This window comes from Cavenderia fasciculata, assembly GCF_000203815.1.
Source record: "Cavenderia fasciculata unplaced genomic scaffold Scf_Dfasci-F-a-25c12.r2-5, whole genome shotgun sequence".
NCBI classification, from domain to species: Eukaryota; Evosea; class Eumycetozoa; order Acytosteliales; family Cavenderiaceae; genus Cavenderia; species Cavenderia fasciculata.
The window spans coordinates 3107086-3126956 of NW_004457729.1; the positions used below are offsets into that span (position 1 = coordinate 3107086).

The window sequence follows — 19871 nt, forward strand, 5'->3', positions numbered from 1 at the left end:
CTTTTTTATAACAACTCTTTGAGATAATTATTTCCAATCCTACTAAAAGTAATAACTAAAATAAAATTAACCTTATTAACACATGATAATTAATTAATACTTTTGAAAAAAATATACATCCAACAAATGATGGAAAAAAAAAGAAAAGGGAATTGTGTGTTTTAAATTTATTTTTTGAGAAAGAGGAGGAGAGGAATTGTTTTACTTTTTCCCATATATCTTATTTCGGTGGTGCTAATTTAGTGTTTCTAAAATCTACAACCTTGCAATTCTTTTTACCCCAAACAATATCGACGTGGTCAACCTTTGTATAGATTGGAACACCTCCAACGGGTGGATGTGGGTGAAAGGATTTTAATTTACATTTCTTTACTGTATCCATACCAGGTGGATCAGTCAATCTAAAAATTCCAAAGCTTTGAAAAAAGAAAAATGATTGTTAATATTTAAAATATTTTTTTTGATTCCTTTTACACAAACATACTTTGGATTTGCCATTGGACTAATAACAACAGCAATGGCTTCTTGTAATAAAAATTGATAGGAACAATGAGTGTGAACATCAACAGCCGATAAGAAACAGTCTTGAGTTGGATGAGTATGAATCCATCCTAGTGTTAATAAATCATTTTCCAATTGATACTCGAATAATTCTTGTTCTTCAATAGTATTACATGTATCAGTGGTACCTTCTTGTTTTGGAATAATTAATGTTGTTACACTGAATACTTCATTACTCTAAATAAACAAATATATTAGACATCTCTAGTGATTTAAATTATCACACTATATAATATAATTTACATACCAATGTACCAGATAAAATACCACAAGTTTCAATATGTCTTCTTGTATTGTTATCAGCCATTTTCATAAAATCACCAAATATTTCACCACAAATAACGATTCGTCTAAGTTTACTATACTTTTTAGATGCTTCTGGAGAATCTAAATTGGTCTTTAACTTGGCAACCGCAGTTGTTGCTGGTGATGCAAGTTGATTTTGATTTGTCGTTGTAGTAGTAGAAGGTAGGGTGGCTGTTGCCGAGTTTGTTGCACGATTGGCAGCATTTTGTACTTGGTTTTGTTGTGCCACTGATAAAAATGATTGTTGTCCTTTTCCAGAAGGTGGAGCAGTATATATTCCATTAGCAAGTACTGGTGGTGACATGATTGTAGCCGGTAATCTATTATTATTATTAATATTGTATTGTGGTGATTTTGTTGCATAATTTGGAACTTGATAATGAACGTTTTGTTGTATTGGGTAATATTGTGGTGGAGGTTGTTGTTGTTGTTGTTGATTTGAATATACATTATTATTATTATTGCTATTGTTTACATGGTTATTATATTGAGGTTGTTGTTGTTGTTGATGATATTGTGGTGGTGGAGGTTGTTGTTTTGGTATTTCGGAAATAGTTATATTATCAATTGAGGGATATCCAAATTTATGATTTGGATCAATTCTAATCTCTTCTTGTTGTTTGGGTGTTGAGACTGCTACTGTATTTGTTGGAGAATATACTGGTGGTGTGGATACATGTGGAGCTGATGGTGCGGGTAATGGAGGTGGTGCAAATGAGGGATCGACCAAAAATGATGAGGAATCTTGTGGTTGTGAAGTAGTGTCGTATGTCTTGTTTGACTTTGATTCCAAAAATGAGAAATCATCATTATTTAATGATATTACTGGTTGTGTAGCAGCATCAACATTTTCAACAGTTACATTACTACTAGAATAAACAAATGAATTGTCATTTTCATTTTGAACCAAAGCAGCTTGTTGTTGCTGTTTTTGTTGCTCTTGTTGTTGTTCTAGTTGTTCCAATTCTCTTGCTCTTTTTTCTTCCATTTTAGCTTCTTGTCTCAAGAGAGCAGCTTGTTGTTCGAATCTAGATTGTCTCATTTTCTTTTCAATGTCCATCTTTTTCATAATGAATTCTCTTTCTTCGAGGTTGTCATCCTCTAATTTCTTTCGTTCACGTTCCAAACGTCTTTGATCCAATTCATCTTGCTTTTCCTGTTGAACAGCTCTATCGTGCTCTTTCTTATCTTCAAGTAGTTTGGCTTTTCTTTCTTGGTCCTCTCTTTCCTTTTGTTTTCTTTGCATCTCCTTTGCCACCCTTTCATCACTTGTCTGTATGTATCTTTGAACAAGTCTCTCTTTCATATTCTCCAATTCATCAATCTTTGAAGCAGCCTCTCTTTTCAAAGCATCCCGAGATTTCATAAACTTTGGGTCATTATATTCAGGATGTTTAGGTAATTTCTCCAATGTTAATCTATTATTGTTGAAAATGTAATTGTTTAGTATGGCCGTGCCCGTACAAATTGACTCTCTCTCTCTTTGTCCAATATTTATACATACACACAAAATCTTAACAAGTAAACATAAGCCTTCTCCATATCACCTTCGGACTTGTAGGTAGATGATATTCGAGTCAGATTGTTTAGAGTCTGCAGATAATGAAAGAATTTGTATGCTTTATCAACTTCTACATTCTGTACATGCTCTGACACAAGCTTTTCAATACTGCTTGCTAAATATATTGGTTGTTCCATTCTTTTTCACCTTTCTCTTTCTTCTTTCCTCTTCTACTTTTAACAACACAATTGTTGTTTTCCTATCTGTATTGCAATACTACTACTACTACTGCTATTCTTTATATAAATACAGATGTTTATAGTGTCTTATAGTATAGTATAGTATAAATAATAATAAAACTATTCTATAATAGGGTTAGGGTTAAATGAATTGTGTAGTTTATCTTTGCGGAACTCGACCAATTTAAATTAAATTAAAAAAATTCAACTTTCTTTGATAAAGAGGATAATAGGGAAAGAAATAATTATAATTATAATTTATCTCTACATTTAGAAATAAATAATATATTATAACAAAGAGTGTTATTTTTGTTTTTGAAGATCAAGAGAGAAAGACATTGACAATAATAATACAAAATAAATAGTGAGGGTCATAAGGAATTCCTTTGTTTTTCAGGAAACTCCTCCATCTTTTGTTTCAGTCACATTCGATAGGAAATGATTTGATTAGATAATTAGTTTAATTTAAACAACATACATGATGATGATGGTTGATAACTTTTATTATTATTAAAATTGATGATTTTAAAAGTTAACTTATAACTAGCTAGTCTTGTAATGTTGTTGATGTTGTCATATGGTTGATGATTTGATTTACAAGTTTGTTTGAATTGGTGATAGGTTTAAAACCAATTCCTATTTGTTATTATTATTATTCGATTGTTGGATATTGATGATGATGATGGATGATAAATATAAGATATATTTGTTGATTAGATTAATACAAATTATCAACCTTCTTTGGAATATGGTCACCAGTATCGACATGGTATTCTTCGTATCTAAACAAGTATCTGTCCTTTGGGAGACAAGCATCTTCCAATTGAGACTTGTGTTTCTTGTAGTTGTTGAGGTTACGAAGATCGAAACCTTCGGTGGCGTTTAATTGACGAACGTATTCCTTTGGGTTGGCAATACGTGGTTGAGTGACTTGGTATGGTTCCTTTTCATAGTATTCCTTTGCCTTTTGATGACCAGCTTCCTCTGCTTCAGTGTCCCAAAAGAGTGGACTTGGACGCATGTATTGAACTTCTCCTCTCTTTTTCAAGTATTTGTAAATCTTTGCCAATGGTCTAGACTTGATAAAAACCTTGTTTGAAACATCTGGTGGTGTTTGTGAACTATACATTCATATGAAACATATATTGTCATTCGTTAGTATCTACATATGTATATATATATATATCTTCTTTCTTCTTTTCGAAAACAACAACAACATGATGATACATATCATCTCATCTTTGTACAACTGTCCTGTCTGTTTCTACTATCTTGTTTCTACTTTGCTTGTACAGAGTAGTTATAGTTGTACTTGATGAATGATCATGTTGCTACTGTCCTTATATATCTAACTATCTATCTATCAATCTATCTAACTATCTATATCTTTGACCTACCCTGGAGCTGGATAACGGAAAGTTTGAGCGTCAAAGAAACCGTTTTCACCAACAACGAATCTACCAGACTTTAGTGACTTTGGAATGTATGGGGCAACAAATCTTTGAAAGATGGTAGCCATTTTATGATCTATTAACAATATCTGATTCTATGTCTCTATCTGTATTCAAAAATGACAAACCGAATGCACCAAAGGAGATCACCAAAAAGAAATTCAAAAAAATTAAAATTAATTCAATTTTCTATGGCACTATGACCAAAAGAGTAAAGAATGTTGTTTATTAATCTGTTTACAAAACTCTTAACGCTCCTATACAAATGGATCAACAACAATTAAGAAGAATTCAAGCTATCTCTAGTCACCTCAGTATGTAAAAAGAGAGAGTGAGAGAGAGACAAAAAGAGAGTAAATGAGAATGATCATTGGTCAATTAACTAATCAAATCAACTCTTCTATCTCTACCTATCTACATTGAATTAAACAGCTGCCAATAGTGAATTAGAAGCATGCCCAACATCAGCTACATCACTCCCAGAATTAGCGATTAGAGCACAAACACAAAGAAATGCACTCAACACCAAGACACTCAAAGGTTTAGAGGAATTAAAGACTCTTATTGGAAAGGATATTGGTATTAGTGATTACTTGAAGATTACTCAAGACAGAGTCAATGATTTTGCTGCTGCCACTGGTATGTTTGGTTAAACTTAGCTTTTATTTTATTTTTGGAATGAATATTCATTGATTATTATTATTATTATTATTGTATTTTAGGTGATTTCCAATGGATTCATGTTGACCCAGAAAGAGCCAAAGAAGAATCTCCATTTGGAGGGTAAGTTTATAGACATGTCATGATGACAATAATAATAATAATAATATAATTAACATTTCCATTTCCATTTATAGTCCAATTGCACATGGATTTTTAACATTATCATTGGCACCAATGTTTGCTGAAGAGATTATGCCAAATGTTGAAGGTGTCAAATATGGAGTAAACATGGGATTCAACAAGGTTAGATTCCTTTCACCAGTTCCAATCGGTGCCAAGGTTAGATGTAAATTCACTCTTCAAGATCTCCAAGAGGTCACTGGTGGTGCTCAAGCTGTCATCAAATTAACATTCGAAGTAGAGGACAGTCAAAAGCCAGCTGCTATTTGTGAATGGTTGATTCGTTATTATGTTTAATGCGATTTGAACCTAATTAATAATAAATTTGTATAATTCATTTTCGAAAATAGCGTGCAAACTGCAATCACAACCATCTCTTTATTCTATTTATTTGTGTTTCAATCACAATTGACAAGAACAGGATAGTACACGACAACAAGTTTACATCAAAAAAGTCAGCAACAAGTTACAAGTACAATCAATATTCAACTACATCACAACGTTGGTTACTCTGTGCTGAGTAAATAGACATCAAGATTTAAGTTCGAATGTATCATATTTGATTTCAGTTGTAATCAGTTTGATAGCAATATGTTGAAAGATATTTCTATTAGCGATCTTTTCACCTTCTTCCTTATTATTCTCCAATTGAAAGTGGTTTATTATCATTTAATAGGTTGTCAGGTAACTATTAAAACAAATCACAACGAGTGAACGCAAGAATAAGGTATGTACCTGATGTTTGACTTGCACGGAATCAAAAAGCAACAATATATTCTTTATCGATCTATATTACATGTATGCTAATACTGTATGATTTTTGGATGTCCTTGAACAAACAGAAATTCCATATGGAGTAGATCGTTGAAGATGATCATCTAAAGTATAATACCTACTATTAATTCTTCTATACCCACTTTATCAAAGATAGATCACTTTACTGAGTTCAATGATTATAGAGAACCTGTTATCAATATATCTAGATCAATCATTTACCTACCTAAAAATATTGCCGGTAGTACAGGTATCACACAGTACACGATTTGAAAGTTCTTTCAAAGACTATCTTTAGTCCAAGATCCGTCATTGAATCTAAAAAGATGGAAACAATCGACCATTCAGTCTATGGTATCTTACCCGAGTCAACCATTGTTTATTGGGCTGATCCTCATTATGATACCATAGACTGGATGGAGATGTTGACCTTTGGTTACCTTTTTTTAATCAATGTACGTAGGGATATATTTATTAATTATATTTAATAGATTAATTATTTTTTTTTGGTAGAGCGCAAGGATAGGTTCCAACAAGACTTCTAAATTCAACATAGTTTGGTGTTAATTTAACATTACCATTGTTACTGTCATTGACAATGTTGGTGTCTGTTGGCACTGGATATTTGCCACTAAACATTTGGACAGAGAATAATTGTCTATTGTTGACATCCAAAACATAATCTCTAAAGTATTTCTTGGCTTCTTCCAATGTAAGTTTTGATAGTTGTTCAACAATCTCATTATCTATAAATATAATAATTTGAAAAAGAGATTAGAATGAATGATGATGATGACTACATGTTAAAATATGGTTATAAATATGACATACCTAGATTATAATTTCCATTTTTGAATAAACTCCAATAGACATCTGTTTGTTGTTTCATATTGGTTCTCTTTTCAAGGATTGAGTTTTTAGCAGTTTGGATATAGTTTTGGAATAGGTCGTCAGACATTGGTTCGAGAACTTGTTTGTAGTACACTGGTAGATAGTTGACAATGGCATTGTGGAGATAGAGAGCATCCTTTTTATCAGACTGCACAACGCACTGGAGTCCCGATACATTAGTGTCACGACTAACTCTCATATAGACAATGTATCCCAGTTGCTGTGCGGTACGCAACTCACTAAACACCGATTGATGGAGAGATGGTGCCATAAACATCTCGATGGCGGTATTGAGCAATGTCACGGGTCCAACGGTAAAGCTGACCAATGCAACGCTGTTGGGTTGTTGAGGATCGACAAATGTGTTGCGACAGTGGTATTCAGAACCCTTGCCAAGATTGGCACGACGTGGATAAAAGATGTCTGATGCTGGAACTGGAGATCTCTTTATCTCTTTCTTGATTCTGTTTGGCAAGACAAGTGCCTCCTCTTTGGTGTAGTTTCCAACCATCAACACCTTGAAATGTGACTTGCAAAATACATTTCTAACAAATCTAACAAAATCATCCTTGGTGATTGTCTCTACCATTGCCAACTTGTTTTCAACGCTGTGTGAGATATTCAGAGTACATAAACTCAACTCTCTCTGTGCCACTTGGGTTGGTTGTTGTAATGGTTGGTTGCTATACTTGATAGCAACCAATTCTTGAATTCTTTCAAACGATGCATCACTAATATCAAACTCTGACATTTTCTTTAAAATTTCAACTACTACTTTAATCAATGTATCACTAAATCCTGAAAATGAATGCTAAAAGAAGAGGAAGAAGAGAAATCATACAAAATCAAATTAGTAATCTTTTTCTTTTTCTTTTTTTTTTTATACATACACTAATTCCTTCAGTAGTAATTAAAAATTTTGAGGAAATACCAGCTAGTTGAGAATAGTATAGAATATCTTCATTTAAAACCTCTTTGAGTGATTTCTTTAGGAGATAATTCATTACGTTGAAATTACAAGTACCTTCATATGGATTCTTGTAGCTGATTTTAATGAATGCCTTTGGTGAGTTGAATTGATGATCTGGAGCAAAGTGAAGTTCAATTCCTTCCTCGTTATGGATAATCTCTGGGTCGGGAACTACCTGTGATTGTTCATTTCTAATGGCAAAATCAGTTGGAAGGAATGGATTTTCCTTTGGCATGTAGATATCCTTGTGTTTTGGAACTGATTTCCATCTTGCAACGTCATCCTCTGTAACTTTGGTCTTACTAAATTCAACTCCATAATATTTATCAATTAAAACTGTTTTACCTTGATATGATTTTGATTCTGATAAAACTCTAAATAAATAGAAATATTAAATATAAATATAATAATCTAAAAAAAAAAAAAATAATACTAATTAACATACACCATATTTTGATATGTAAACATTGATTTAAATTCTGAAATGGCAGCTGTATCCAAATGATCAGATAAATATGGATATTTCAATAAGTATTTTGGTTCAATTAATTTCTATAGAAATAAATAAATTAAAAATAATTAGAATATATTATTAGATATATATAAATGTATATATATATTTTGTACATACACATAAATTACTTGTAATATATTTAGAATATTCCATTGGAGGTGCTTTATCAAGATTTTCCCAGAGGATGTTGGCATGAGTTTTAACTTCATTAAAGAGGTATTGTGGAATAGTGTCGATTTGAGCGATAGCTTGATAGAGATAGGCAATGATGGTGTCGATGTTTTTTAGACCCTTTTCAGTGAGATTCATCCATACGTAAAAGTACTCGACTGTTTCTTGGAGTGGAAGTGGTCCCGACACGAGAGAGTATGCGAGATCTTCAGCCTTGAGTACTGAAAAGAGTGATCCACGAGACTCGTGTCCGAGGAAATGAGAGATCATGCCAATCATATCATTTTTGTAACGGTGTGAGTGAGTCATCTTGGGATTGGTCATTGGCCATGCAAAGGTGATTGAATCAGAGTTTGAAGCTGGAACCATGTCGATACGAGTGCCACCCTGTGGAAGTGATAGGGCGGGGAACCGTGGGTATTCAATATTCTTGTTTTTGATTGATGCAAAGTATTTGACTGCCAATTGCTCCAACTCGTCAATTGACTCACGTCCAATGATACACAGACTCATTTGATTGGCACTATAGTATTTATCGTAGAATGCAATAACACTTTCACGCAGTTCTTTTGATGGTTTGAGTGTCTCGAGTGACCCCGTTGCAAATTGTGCGAGTGGATGGTCAAACTGCGAATTGATAATATGAATTCTTCTTCTCCAGTCATTCAATACATTGTTCTTGTGTTCACTGTCGACGGCATTCACTTCACGCAACGTTGCGCTCTCATTAAACAAAGGATTGACAAAAAATGATGAGAATCGGTCCAAAGCAGGTTCAAGAAATTGATAATTAATCTTGAAATGGTATGATGTTTCTGATACTAAAATATAAATAGAATTAATTAATAGTTTGTTTGTTTGTTATCTAGTTCAATATCATCCCCTTTTCCTTTTTCCAACTACATACAAGAAGTAGAACCATTATAAAGACCATTATTATTTTGAATAAATTCAATAAACTCCTTTTCATTTGGATACTTTTCAGTTCCAAGGAAGAGCATGTGTTCCAAGAAGTGAGCGAGACCGAGTGCATCGGGAGGGTTGCTCAACGATCCGACATTGACCGATAATGCTGCACCCGACTTGTCAGTCTGTGGATCAGATACCAAAACAACTTTGATCATATTGTCAAGAGTTAGATACTTGTACTCTCTGTCATCATTTGGTGACTTTTCAATAATAACTTGTTCAGTCATCTAGTCTCTATATATATAAATGTATTATTTATTAACAAACAAACAAACAAACTATTTCTCACTACTTGCAGAATAAATAAATAAATTAAAAAGGTTGGTGGGTTTGGAGTGAGGTGATGATCAAAAAAAGTAATAAATAACCATAAAATTAATTTAATTTAAAACTTTCGACTGACACACAGACACCCAATAGGTTATAACCCTACCCCTCAACCATCTCCATAAAAGTACATTATAATATATTTATTTATTATTACTATTACTTATTATTATTATTATTCAATTTGATCAATTTTAGATTTGTTCTTATTACCAAACTTGTATTCGACGATGATGAAAAGAATACAGGATGGAATGACGAGTGAATTGATGATAAGGGTGTGTTCGTAGAGGACGGCATACTTGCCATAGAAAAAGGCAACTGCCGACGCGATAGATTGGACAAACTTGAAGGCGGCAGCTGCAGCGGTGGTCTTGCTACCTGAAGGATAGATCTCACCGAGAAGAGCGTAGAGTTGGGTGTTGTAACCTGCATCGGACAGGCCGAGTAAACCAGCACAGATAAAATAGTATGGTACCTTGTTACCACTGATATTATGTTCGATTAAATAGGCAAAGATGGAGCCACCAATAGTACAAATACTAGCAAATATAATGATTGGCTTTCTACCGACCTTGTCAGACAAACGACCGAAAACGACCGAACCTCCAGCATCAAACACTCCAAACACTGCCATAATGTAACCTAACCATTCTTTGCCCAACAGTTGTGGGAAGACACCAAAGAAATAGGATTGACTGATACCACTGTACAACAAGGCAATAATCAACAATTGAATAGGCAACTCTTTCAAGATTGAAACTGTTGCCAATAGATTTTGCATAAATGGTACTGGTTCCTTCTTTTCTTCTTTTTCTTTTTCACTTTCATTTGATGGGTTTCTAGATAGAAACAAATAGAATATTAAATTTAAATTAATTCGGCTCCATCATATAAATTGAATATTGATTGAATACATACCCAATAGCAAGGAAAAATAATATAGATGAACCACAAACAATTGTGAGAATAATAAATAAGGTTCTATCGGATGCACCAGAATTTAAAAGTCCACTCATACCCAAGTTACCAATAATTTGATTAGATTGGAATAATGCAAAGAACTAAAAAAAGTAGAAGAGTTAAAATATTAATATTAATATTAATATTAAATGTAAGATGTGAATGGATATTATATTATATACATACAAGACCAGTATGTAAACCAAAAGTAGCTTCAGTTGAACATCTAATGACGAATGCACTTTCAGCAGTCCAAAGAATAGCACCACCAAACCCAAGGAATGCCGAAGCAAGATAGAGTGTTAATGGAGTGACAGCAATATTGGCAGCGATATAAGTGGCATAGGTGAGCATGCCAGCAATCAATGCCCATTTCTCACCTAGTTTGGTTACAATGATTGGTGATACAAAGTTGGATAACGAAAGACTAGCATAAAGTAATGCCAAGGAAATAAAACCAACATCTGCGTTTAATGTGGTTTCCAAGTTCTAAAGAGAGAGAAAAATTACACAAATTTTAGTGTTGGTGTCATATGATTTGGATAGTAGTAGTAGTAGGATTATAGAGACATACTTGTGTCGGTGAAAAGGCTGTGAATACTACACAAAAAGATAAGCCGAGTATAATGATATTGTATAAATTTCTATCTCTAAATGGTTTGTTCTTCTCTGGGTCGACACCACCATTGATCAGAGATGTTCTTTCTTCATCGTGGTGTGATCTATTTATACTTTTATTTGATTCTGTATCATATGAATCCATTCTTTCTCTCTCTCTCTTTACTCTCTATCTTGTTTCTTGATCAAGTATAGTTATAGTAGTTGTAATTGTAATTATATATAAATAAATAAATAAATAAAAGGAAGGATGATGATGATGATGATGATGATGAGGTAGGAGGTTCAGTTCAAATTGAAATATTTGATTGTTGATGATGATGATGATGAGTTGTTGCTAAGAAGCTAAACCGTTTGTGTTGTGTGTATGTGTTTGTTTGGGGAGGGGGGGACACACAAAAACTGATTGATTTGTGGATGTGGTGGTTTGGATGGTAAAGTGTGGGAAATAACTTCAACGGAATTATAACTGGTCGATGATTGATTCCTTTCTTTTTGTTGGTTTGGTAGTGAGTGGGGTCGAGGTGAGATAGATATAGATATTTGAATAAAAGATATGAGTTTTAAAGATGAATAATCACCATGAGAACCCCGAGTGAATACCGATTTTTTTTTTTGATGCTTGAAACGATACTTTAAAAAATTAATTAATGTGCCATCCCCGACGATGACCAGCTGTCTGTCTGTGCATGTCCCGTTCCCATACCTGGGGAAAATGAAATGTTATATATAAATGATAGATTTTTATCCAAAGATGGAAAGAGGTATTTAGAATTGGTCATCTCAATTCAATATGTCTTTCCAATCAAATCAATGTGAATAGCCAGCTAGCTAGCTAGCTATCGAGTTGGAACATGGGATGAATTGAATTGATTGATCCTTTGTTTTTGTGATTCAATTGTATTGTACTAACCAACAACAACAACAAAGAAGGTAATATCTGATCTATCTATCTATCTATCAATCAGCAGCTGATTGGGTGGATGGTAGTTTGATTATTAAATATTAAGGTGGTGGAAGGAAGTCTTTAAAATATTAATAATATTATGTTTAGAATTTACTATCAAGGTCAATCTTCTTCTTATTGTTCTCTTCTTCTTAAAAATAATTCAATGAATGATACTGAAATACATCAAGGTATTTTCATGTACCTCAATCGAGGATTTGCAACCGTTGAAAAGGTTCATAAAAATTTTTAAAAATTGAGGGGTTTGTGCCTCAAAACTATGATAGTTTATTTCAAACAGGAGAGATTGTTATAGTTAGTTTAGTTTATTTATATAACACATTGACTACTCATCTTTGAGTGTGTCAAATTCAAGATATAAAAGAGAGAGAGAGAAGAGTGTTTATTGTATCATCAGTTTGTAATATATATATATAGAGATAGATAGATAGAGAAGAGAGTATAAGTATAGAGATTGATAACTAGGTTGATATCTCATCTGCTGTTGCTACTACTACTATCGTATCAATCAGTCAATCATGGCTTCAAAAGAAAAGAGAGATAGAGATGAACCACCAATGGAGAGAAAGACTGTTGGAGGTTATGTATGTATTAGAATGTCAAGGAGAGAAAACGCTTTTGGTCGCCAATTAATATTGTTTATGAATTTCTAGAACTTGGGTGCAGTTATTGGGAAAGGTGGATTTGGTACAGTATTTCAAGGATTAGATGTAGAGAATGGTGATTTCGTTGCCGTTAAACAAATCAATTTGACAAAGATTCCAAAGGATCAGTTGCAAGGTATCATGAATGAAATCGATTTGTTAAAGAATTTGAATCACGCAAACATTGTAAAATACATTCGATACGTAAAGACAAAGGAGTGTTTGTACATTGTACTAGAGTATGTCGAAAATGGTTCATTGTCATCGATCATTAAAAAGTTTGGAAAGTTCCCAGAGACTTTGGTATCAGTCTACATTCGTCAAGTACTCGAAGGTTTGGTATATCTTCACGAACAGGGTGTCGTTCATCGTGATATTAAAGGTGCAAATATTCTAACAACAAAAGAAGGAAAGATTAAATTAGCTGGTATGTTTGAGCACAAAAGAAATGAAAATGAGAAGATCAAATCTAACAACAACCATTTTGATTGATATACTTTATAGATTTTGGTGTTGCAACTAAATTTGATGATTTACAAGCTGCAAGTGTAGTTGGTACACCATATTGGATGGCACCTGAAATCATTGAACTCAATGGATGTACAACAAAGAGTGATATTTGGAGTGTTGGTTGTACAGTCATTGAATTGTTGACAGGTCAACCACCCTATTACGATCTAGGTCCAATGCCTGCACTTTTTAGAATCGTTCAAGATGATTGCCCAACTTTACCAGAGGGTATTTCACCTGTTTGTAATCACAATTTAATACTCCATTTGATTAATTGCTAATCTTTTTATTATTTCTATTACTTCTATTGATTTTGTTTTTTAGGCATTAAAAGATTGGTTAATGCAATGTTTCCAAAAGGATCCAAATTTACGTATTTCAGCACAAAAGTTACTTAAACATAAATGGATTGCATTGGCACAAAAGAAACAAGCCATTGTAGAGGAACCATCCAATATAGAGGATCTTGCAAAGAATATCCAAGATTACAATGAAAGAATCAATAAGAAAAAGATTGGAGGTCATCAAAGAAAGCCTTCACTTCATCCAAAGTCACCCAAACAAAAATTAAATCTACCTCCACCAGAGGAAGAGGATGATGAATGGGGAGATGATTTCAGTTCAACACCAAAGTCTATAAAGTTACCAGACCAAAAGAAATCTCCACAAGCATCACACAAGAATCCAGCAGCCAAAAAGGCACCCATTTCACCACCACCACAATTACAACTTAAAAAGAGAGCTGCTTCACCACCACCTCTCAAACTTGCCGCTCGTCCAGACAATGACGAGGTTGATTGGGATGATTTTGATGTTGGTTCAATCAAGACACAAGATCTAAGTAAAGCATTGGGTAAATTCAATGAAGACGCAGAAGATGATGATGGTTTTGGTGATGTTGAATTCCCAACTGCAATCAAAGTAAGATAATAATTAATTGTATTTTAAATTTGTAATAATACTAACCAACCTTATTTTTATTTATTTTTAGTTCCCATCAAAACAATTACCAACTTCACCAGCATCAAAATCACAAAATAACAATAATAATAATTTACAAATTCCACAAACCCAACAACCAAAGAATAATAATAATAATCAATCTGGAGGAGAAGTTGGAGGAAAGAAAAGTATTGATCAATGGGGAGAAAATGATGAAGATTGGGGTGATGTTGCAACCGTCAATTTTACAAGTGTAATGAGAAAAGGTACAGTTCATAAACCAGATTTAGGTGCCAAGTTAAAGAGTAAATTAAATTTATTATCAGTATGTACAATTATTATTATAATCATTTAAATCATCAACTCTACAGTAACATTAATTAATATTTCTATATTTTCTATAGGATACAGGAGGTGATGATGAAGATGACGATCCATTCAATGAAGCATTTGATGATTTTGATGAAGATTTTGATTTAGACAAGAATTTAATGAAAGATAATTATGCTAGAATGTCTGAAGAGATTCTTAAACTTATGAGTCAATTACAAATAGATCAATCAGAACAAGTTATTTCAAGTGCTTGTGATCAATTGGTATGTGAAATATTCAAACAAACTAGCATATATTATAATTTCAATTAATTTTCTTTTATTTATTTTTTAATTTCTTTTTTAGATTACCATTTTTAAAGAGAATCCAGATCAAAAGAGTCATTTAATTAGAAGACATGGTGTCATTCCAATTATGGAAATGTTGGAAGTTTCAAATTCACATGTATTGTGTTCGATTTTAAAGGTGGTCAATCAAATTATCGATAATAATATGGAGATTCAAGAAAACTTGTGTCTTGTCGGTGGCATTCCATCGATTATGAAGTTTGCAGGCCGTGAATACGATGCCAACATTCGTCTAGAGACAGCCAGCTTTGTCAGCAAGATGTGTAGTACATCTACGTTGACGTTGCAGATGTTTATTGCTTGCAAGGGTTTGCCCATCCTCGTCGATTTCCTTGCCACACCATACCAACAGAGCAAGCGTTTGGTGTGTCTTGCACTCGACGCCATTGTAAATGTATTTGAGTTGCAGTCGCCAACACCCAAAAACGATTTTTGCAGACTGTTCTCCAAGGTGGGACTTATGCGTCAGCTGCCAGTCGTCCTCGGTGAGGTGTTGATCAACCCACCTTCGGGCAGCGACAGTATCAACCAAAACAGCGGTAGTCAACACAACAGCCAACACAACAGCATCAACAGCACCAACAACTACCCCGACAAGATCATCAACCTTTTGATATTGTTCTCTTCGGCCGACAGCGTGGTGCGTCGTGCCATGTCGTGCGTAGAGGTGATCGAGGGATTACTTGCCACACTCGACAAGTTGTTACCTGACCAGCTGGTCAAGGTGCTCAAGAGCATCAAGCAGCTTTCGATGGACCACAACACGCTTGCGAGTTTGCAAGCTGCCGGCACAATCGGCGCACTCATCCCATATTTGGCACGCCATCATTCGGCCGAGACACAGAACCAGGTCATCAACACCATGTTCCATTTGTGTCGTATCGATGCCGAGCGTCAGTACCTCGCTGCTGCCGCTGGTATTATTCCTCACCTTTTGTTCTTTATCACTACGCACTCACCACTCAACCAATTTGCATTGCCCATTATCTGCGATCTTGCACATTCGAAAAAGGCACGTGCCGAGTTGTGGAACCACAATGGTGTCGAGTTTTACATTAACCTGTTGCAGGAGCGTTACTGGCAAGTCAACGCACTCGATTCATTGGCTGTGTGGATGGCCGACGAGACGAGCCGTGTCGAGGCTATCATGTCGACCAAGGACAACATCAGCAAGCTTACTGCCGCCTTTGCAAGCGCCGAGTCGCAGTCGTTTGTCGGAGTACTCGACCCCATCCTCAAAATTGTGTCCATCTCCAAGTCGGTCAATGTTGCCCTGGGAACTGGCGGGTTTGTCCAAAAGTTGCTTGACCGTCTCTCGCACACTAATCCACTCGTCCGTCTCAATCTGCTCAAGATACTCAGTTCACTCTATGAACATCATCCAAACACCAAGATGATGATCCAAGAATACAAATTATACCCCATCATTCAACGTATCACTACCTCTGATAAATCCGTCCTCAACCAAAAGATTGCCAGCAAATTGTACGAAGCTTTTAATACAAACTCTGTTATATAAAATAAGAAGAAGAAGAAGAATCTAAACATAACAAACAACAACATATCATCACTACTCATGTACACCACCACCACTACTACCAACCAAATATTAAAATAAAGTATTTAATCAAAAAAACATATACAAAAAAGACAAGTCATTTCCATTTGGTCTGGAAAATATTAATTATTTAATTTGGAAAAAGATAATTTTAAAATTATCTATTAGGAATTTATTTGTGAATGAATGAATGATGCGGTTGTGAGTGCGAGATGAAGATGAGAGGGGTATAATAATGATACTATTATAATTCTATTTAATTAAGGATTACAGCAACCAATAAAACCATAAAGGTTCCAAAGGTAATTGATTTCAAAGTGGCGGCATCACTGCTATTATTGTTGCTGTTATCTGCAGATTCAAGTGGAGTTTCGGATGAAGCGAGATCTGGAGATGTGGTGGCAGCACTGGTTGGACGGCCGGTGGTGGATGGACGGGTAGTAGCACCGGCGGTGGTGGTGGCGGCAGCAGTGGTTGATGGACGGGTAGTAGCACCGGCAGTGGTGGTGGCACCAGCAGTGGTAGCAGTGGTCGAGGCAGTAGTAGTGGCAGTGGTGCTTGCAGTTGTGGATGCAGTGGTAGAGGCAGTAGTAGAGGCGGTACCAGTAGCAGTAGTTGAGGCAGTAGTAGTGGCAGTTGTGCTTGCAGTTGTGCTAGCAGAGGTAGAGGCGGTGGTCGAAGCTCCAGATGAAGCTGTTCCAGAGGCAGTACCAGTTGATGAGGCAGTTCCAGTAGCAGTTCCGGTGGCAGTGCCAGTTGATGAGGCAGTTCCAGTAGCAGTTCCGGTGGCAGTTCCGGTGGCGGTTCCAGTAGCAGTTCCGGTGGCAGTTCCAGTTGATGAGGCAGTTCCGGTGGCGGTTCCAGTAGCAGTTCCGGTGGCAGTTCCGGTGGACGAAGCAGTGCCAGTGGCAGTACCAGTTGATGAGGCAGTTCCGGTGGCAGTGCCAGTGGCGGTACCAGTAGCACTTCCAGATGATGAGGAGGCTGTTCCGGTGGATGAGGCAGTTCCAGTGGCGGTTCCAGTAGCAGTTCCGGTGGATGAAGCAGTTCCGGTGGCAGTGCCAGTTGATGAGGCAGTTCCGGTGGCAGTTCCGGTGGCAGTTCCGGTGGATGAGGCAGTACCAGAGGCAGTACCAGTGGATGAAGCAGTGCCAGAGGCAGTGCCGGTTGAGGAGGCAGTGCCAGAGGCAGTACCAGTACCAGTGGATGAGGCAGTGCCGGAGGCGGTACCAGTTGATGAAGCAGTTCCAGAGGCAGAACCAGATGAACCGGTTCCTGAGGCAGTAGATGAGCCAGTTCCTGAAGAACCAGATGCAGATGATGAACCTGAACCTGATGAGCCAGTTCCTGATGAACCAGATGCAGATGATGAACCAGAACCAGATGAGCCAGTTCCGGATGAACCAGAGGCAGATGATGAACCTGAACCTGATGAGCCAGTTCCTGAAGAACCAGAAGATGATGAACCTGAACCTGATGAGCCAGTTCCTGATGAACCAGAGGCAGATGATGAACCTGAACCTGATGAGCCAGTTCCTGATGAACCAGAGGCAGATGATGAACCAGAACCAGATGAGCCAGTTCCTGAAGAACCAGAGGCAGATGATGAACCTGAACCTGATGAGCCAGTTCCGGATGAACCAGAGGCAGATGATGAACCTGAACCTGATGAGCCAGTTCCTGAAGAACCAGAGGCAGATGATGAACCTGATCCTGATGAACCAGTTCCGGATGAACCAGAACCAGATGAACCGGTTCCTGAGGCAGTAGATGAGCCAGTTCCTGAAGAACCAGAGGCAGATGATGAACCTGAACCTGATGAGCCAGTTCCTGATGAACCAGAGGCAGATGATGAACCAGAACCTGATGAGCCAGTTCCAGATGAACCAGAGGCAGATGATGAACCAGAACCTGATGAGCCAGTTCCTGATGAACCAGAGGCAGATGATGAACCTGATCCTGATGAACCAGTTCCAGATGAGCCAGAAGCAGATGATGAGCCCGATCCAGAGGAGCCTGATCCAGAAGAGCCTGATCCAGAGGAGCCTGATCCGGATGAACCTGAACCGGATGATCCAGAGGAGCCTGATCCTGAAGAACCAGTTCCGGATGAACCAGAAGCAGATGATGAGCCTGATCCAGAGGAGCCTGAGCCGGATGAACCTGAACCGGATGAACCTGAGCCGGATCCAGATGAACCTGAACCGGAACCTGATGAACCTGAACCTGATGAGCCAGTTCCGGATGATCCAGAGCCAGATCCAGATGAACCTGAACCTGAACCTGATGAACCTGAGCCAGAGCCAGATGATCCACTACCGGATCCGGATGAACCAGAGCCAGATGATCCACTGCCTGATCCTGAAGAACCAGAAGCAGATGAACCAGATGATTGTCCAGTAGAGAGGTGACCGTGTGGAATAAAGGTATAATCAGCACAGTTCAAGAGAGAATCACCACTAACAGTGTCGACCAAGCTAACTACAAGAGTACCGTTTGTATCGAAACGGGCTGGGATATTAACGTCAATAGTGTAGGCATAACCCTTTGGACACCAGTCAACAGACTTGACTTGACATCTGGTCAATGGAACGGTTTGGAGGTAGACAGTGTCTTCCCATCCAATCTTTTGAGAGACAAGATTGTGGTTTTGCTTTGTGGCATAGAAACTGAATTCTCTGTTTTGTGGATTGGCTTCTGGAGATGAAGTCACTATAGGAAAAAAGAAAAGAAAGGAAAATATTAGAACAAATGTTGGTTGTGCAATTAAAATATTATTATTTTATACATACAACAAAAGCTGAATGGAACACTGTGAGATTGACATCCAGATGGAGCCTTGATTTCATTGAGAGTCCAGTAACCTGGGAGGGTCATACCAGTGTAGTCACCACCATTGTAGGCATTGGCGTGTCCAGCAGCGCAGAGATTGGTTGGAACAGTTTGGTAGATGTTCAAACCATGGGGAATTGTGAAGTCATATTCGTCAAAGTGGGTGAATTGGGCCATGGCGTAGGTATGAGCTTGTGGCGTGGCTCCGTATTTGTGGTAGACATAGTTGTAGGCATTGTAACACATTGGATCACTGATTCCAGCACCGCCTGGAATGTCAAAACGATTGTAGTGACTAAGACGACAACGAGCTTGACGAGCCATTGGAGAAAAGGCATACCCCTTCATTTGAGCCGATGCATTGGCAAGTGTGCCAATCATTACAGCCATACAAAATATGACTAAATAATAGAATCTCATTTTTCAATAATATTAAATAATAATAAAAATAATTTTACTAGATTGATGTTGGTATTGTTTTTTTTTTTTTGTTTGTTTGTTTGTTTGTATTGTAGCTACAAGTGGAAAAGTAAGGAGAGGAAAGGGAATATTAATATTATTATTAATATTAATTATTATTTAATTATTTAAAAATTTTTAGACATGGGTCAATAATATTAATGTATATACATACTAGTAG

General features: G+C 36.5%; 7 protein-coding genes across 7 annotated transcripts; 2 read left to right on the forward strand and 5 right to left on the reverse strand.

The window, feature by feature from the left end:
- Nucleotides 1-5: 5 nt before the first annotated feature.
- Nucleotides 6-2565, reverse strand: DFA_01583 (MPN/PAD-1 domain-containing protein; the record flags this gene model as incomplete). Its single annotated transcript, XM_004359490.1, has 5 exons — nucleotides 6-55; nucleotides 280-401; nucleotides 485-738; nucleotides 809-2285; nucleotides 2372-2565. 5 exons carry the CDS (start codon nucleotides 2563-2565, stop codon nucleotides 6-8), a joined length of 2097 nt encoding a protein of 698 aa, XP_004359547.1.
- Nucleotides 2566-3325: 760 nt separating this feature from the next.
- On the reverse strand, nucleotides 3326-4126 carry DFA_01584 (uncharacterized protein; the record flags this gene model as incomplete). Its single annotated transcript, XM_004359491.1, has 2 exons — nucleotides 3326-3728; nucleotides 4005-4126. 2 exons carry the CDS (start codon nucleotides 4124-4126, stop codon nucleotides 3326-3328), a joined length of 525 nt encoding a protein of 174 aa, XP_004359548.1.
- A 197-nt stretch (nucleotides 4127-4323) lies between these two features.
- DFA_01585 (MaoC-like dehydratase domain-containing protein) lies at nucleotides 4324-5596 on the forward strand (the record flags this gene model as incomplete). Its single annotated transcript, XM_004359492.1, has 6 exons — nucleotides 4324-4372; nucleotides 4491-4697; nucleotides 4781-4841; nucleotides 4916-5192; nucleotides 5357-5421; nucleotides 5578-5596. The coding sequence occupies 6 exons, from the start codon at nucleotides 4324-4326 to the stop codon at nucleotides 5594-5596; spliced, it is 678 nt and encodes a 225-aa protein (XP_004359549.1).
- A 97-nt stretch (nucleotides 5597-5693) lies between these two features.
- On the reverse strand, nucleotides 5694-9417 carry DFA_01586 (Insulin-degrading enzyme; the record flags this gene model as incomplete). The annotated part of the gene is made up of 9 exons (XM_004359493.1): nucleotides 5694-5817; nucleotides 5902-5953; nucleotides 6082-6115; nucleotides 6210-6421; nucleotides 6507-7377; nucleotides 7457-7910; nucleotides 7982-8088; nucleotides 8168-9042; nucleotides 9129-9417. 9 exons carry the CDS (start codon nucleotides 9415-9417, stop codon nucleotides 5694-5696), a joined length of 3018 nt encoding a protein of 1005 aa, XP_004359550.1.
- Nucleotides 9418-9692: 275 nt separating this feature from the next.
- Nucleotides 9693-11243, reverse strand: DFA_01587 (uncharacterized protein; the record flags this gene model as incomplete). Its single annotated transcript, XM_004359494.1, has 4 exons — nucleotides 9693-10359; nucleotides 10439-10581; nucleotides 10667-10969; nucleotides 11055-11243. 4 exons carry the CDS (start codon nucleotides 11241-11243, stop codon nucleotides 9693-9695), a joined length of 1302 nt encoding a protein of 433 aa, XP_004359551.1.
- A 1340-nt stretch (nucleotides 11244-12583) lies between these two features.
- On the forward strand, nucleotides 12584-16360 carry sepA (putative protein serine/threonine kinase; the record flags this gene model as incomplete). Its single annotated transcript, XM_004359495.1, has 7 exons — nucleotides 12584-12649; nucleotides 12719-13136; nucleotides 13214-13458; nucleotides 13544-14140; nucleotides 14211-14486; nucleotides 14566-14757; nucleotides 14840-16360. The coding sequence occupies 7 exons, from the start codon at nucleotides 12584-12586 to the stop codon at nucleotides 16358-16360; spliced, it is 3315 nt and encodes a 1104-aa protein (XP_004359552.1).
- Nucleotides 16361-16655: 295 nt separating this feature from the next.
- Nucleotides 16656-19651, reverse strand: DFA_01589 (uncharacterized protein; the record flags this gene model as incomplete). Its single annotated transcript, XM_004359496.1, has 2 exons — nucleotides 16656-19111; nucleotides 19192-19651. 2 exons carry the CDS (start codon nucleotides 19649-19651, stop codon nucleotides 16656-16658), a joined length of 2916 nt encoding a protein of 971 aa, XP_004359553.1.
- Between the last annotated feature and the right edge of the window lie 220 nt (nucleotides 19652-19871).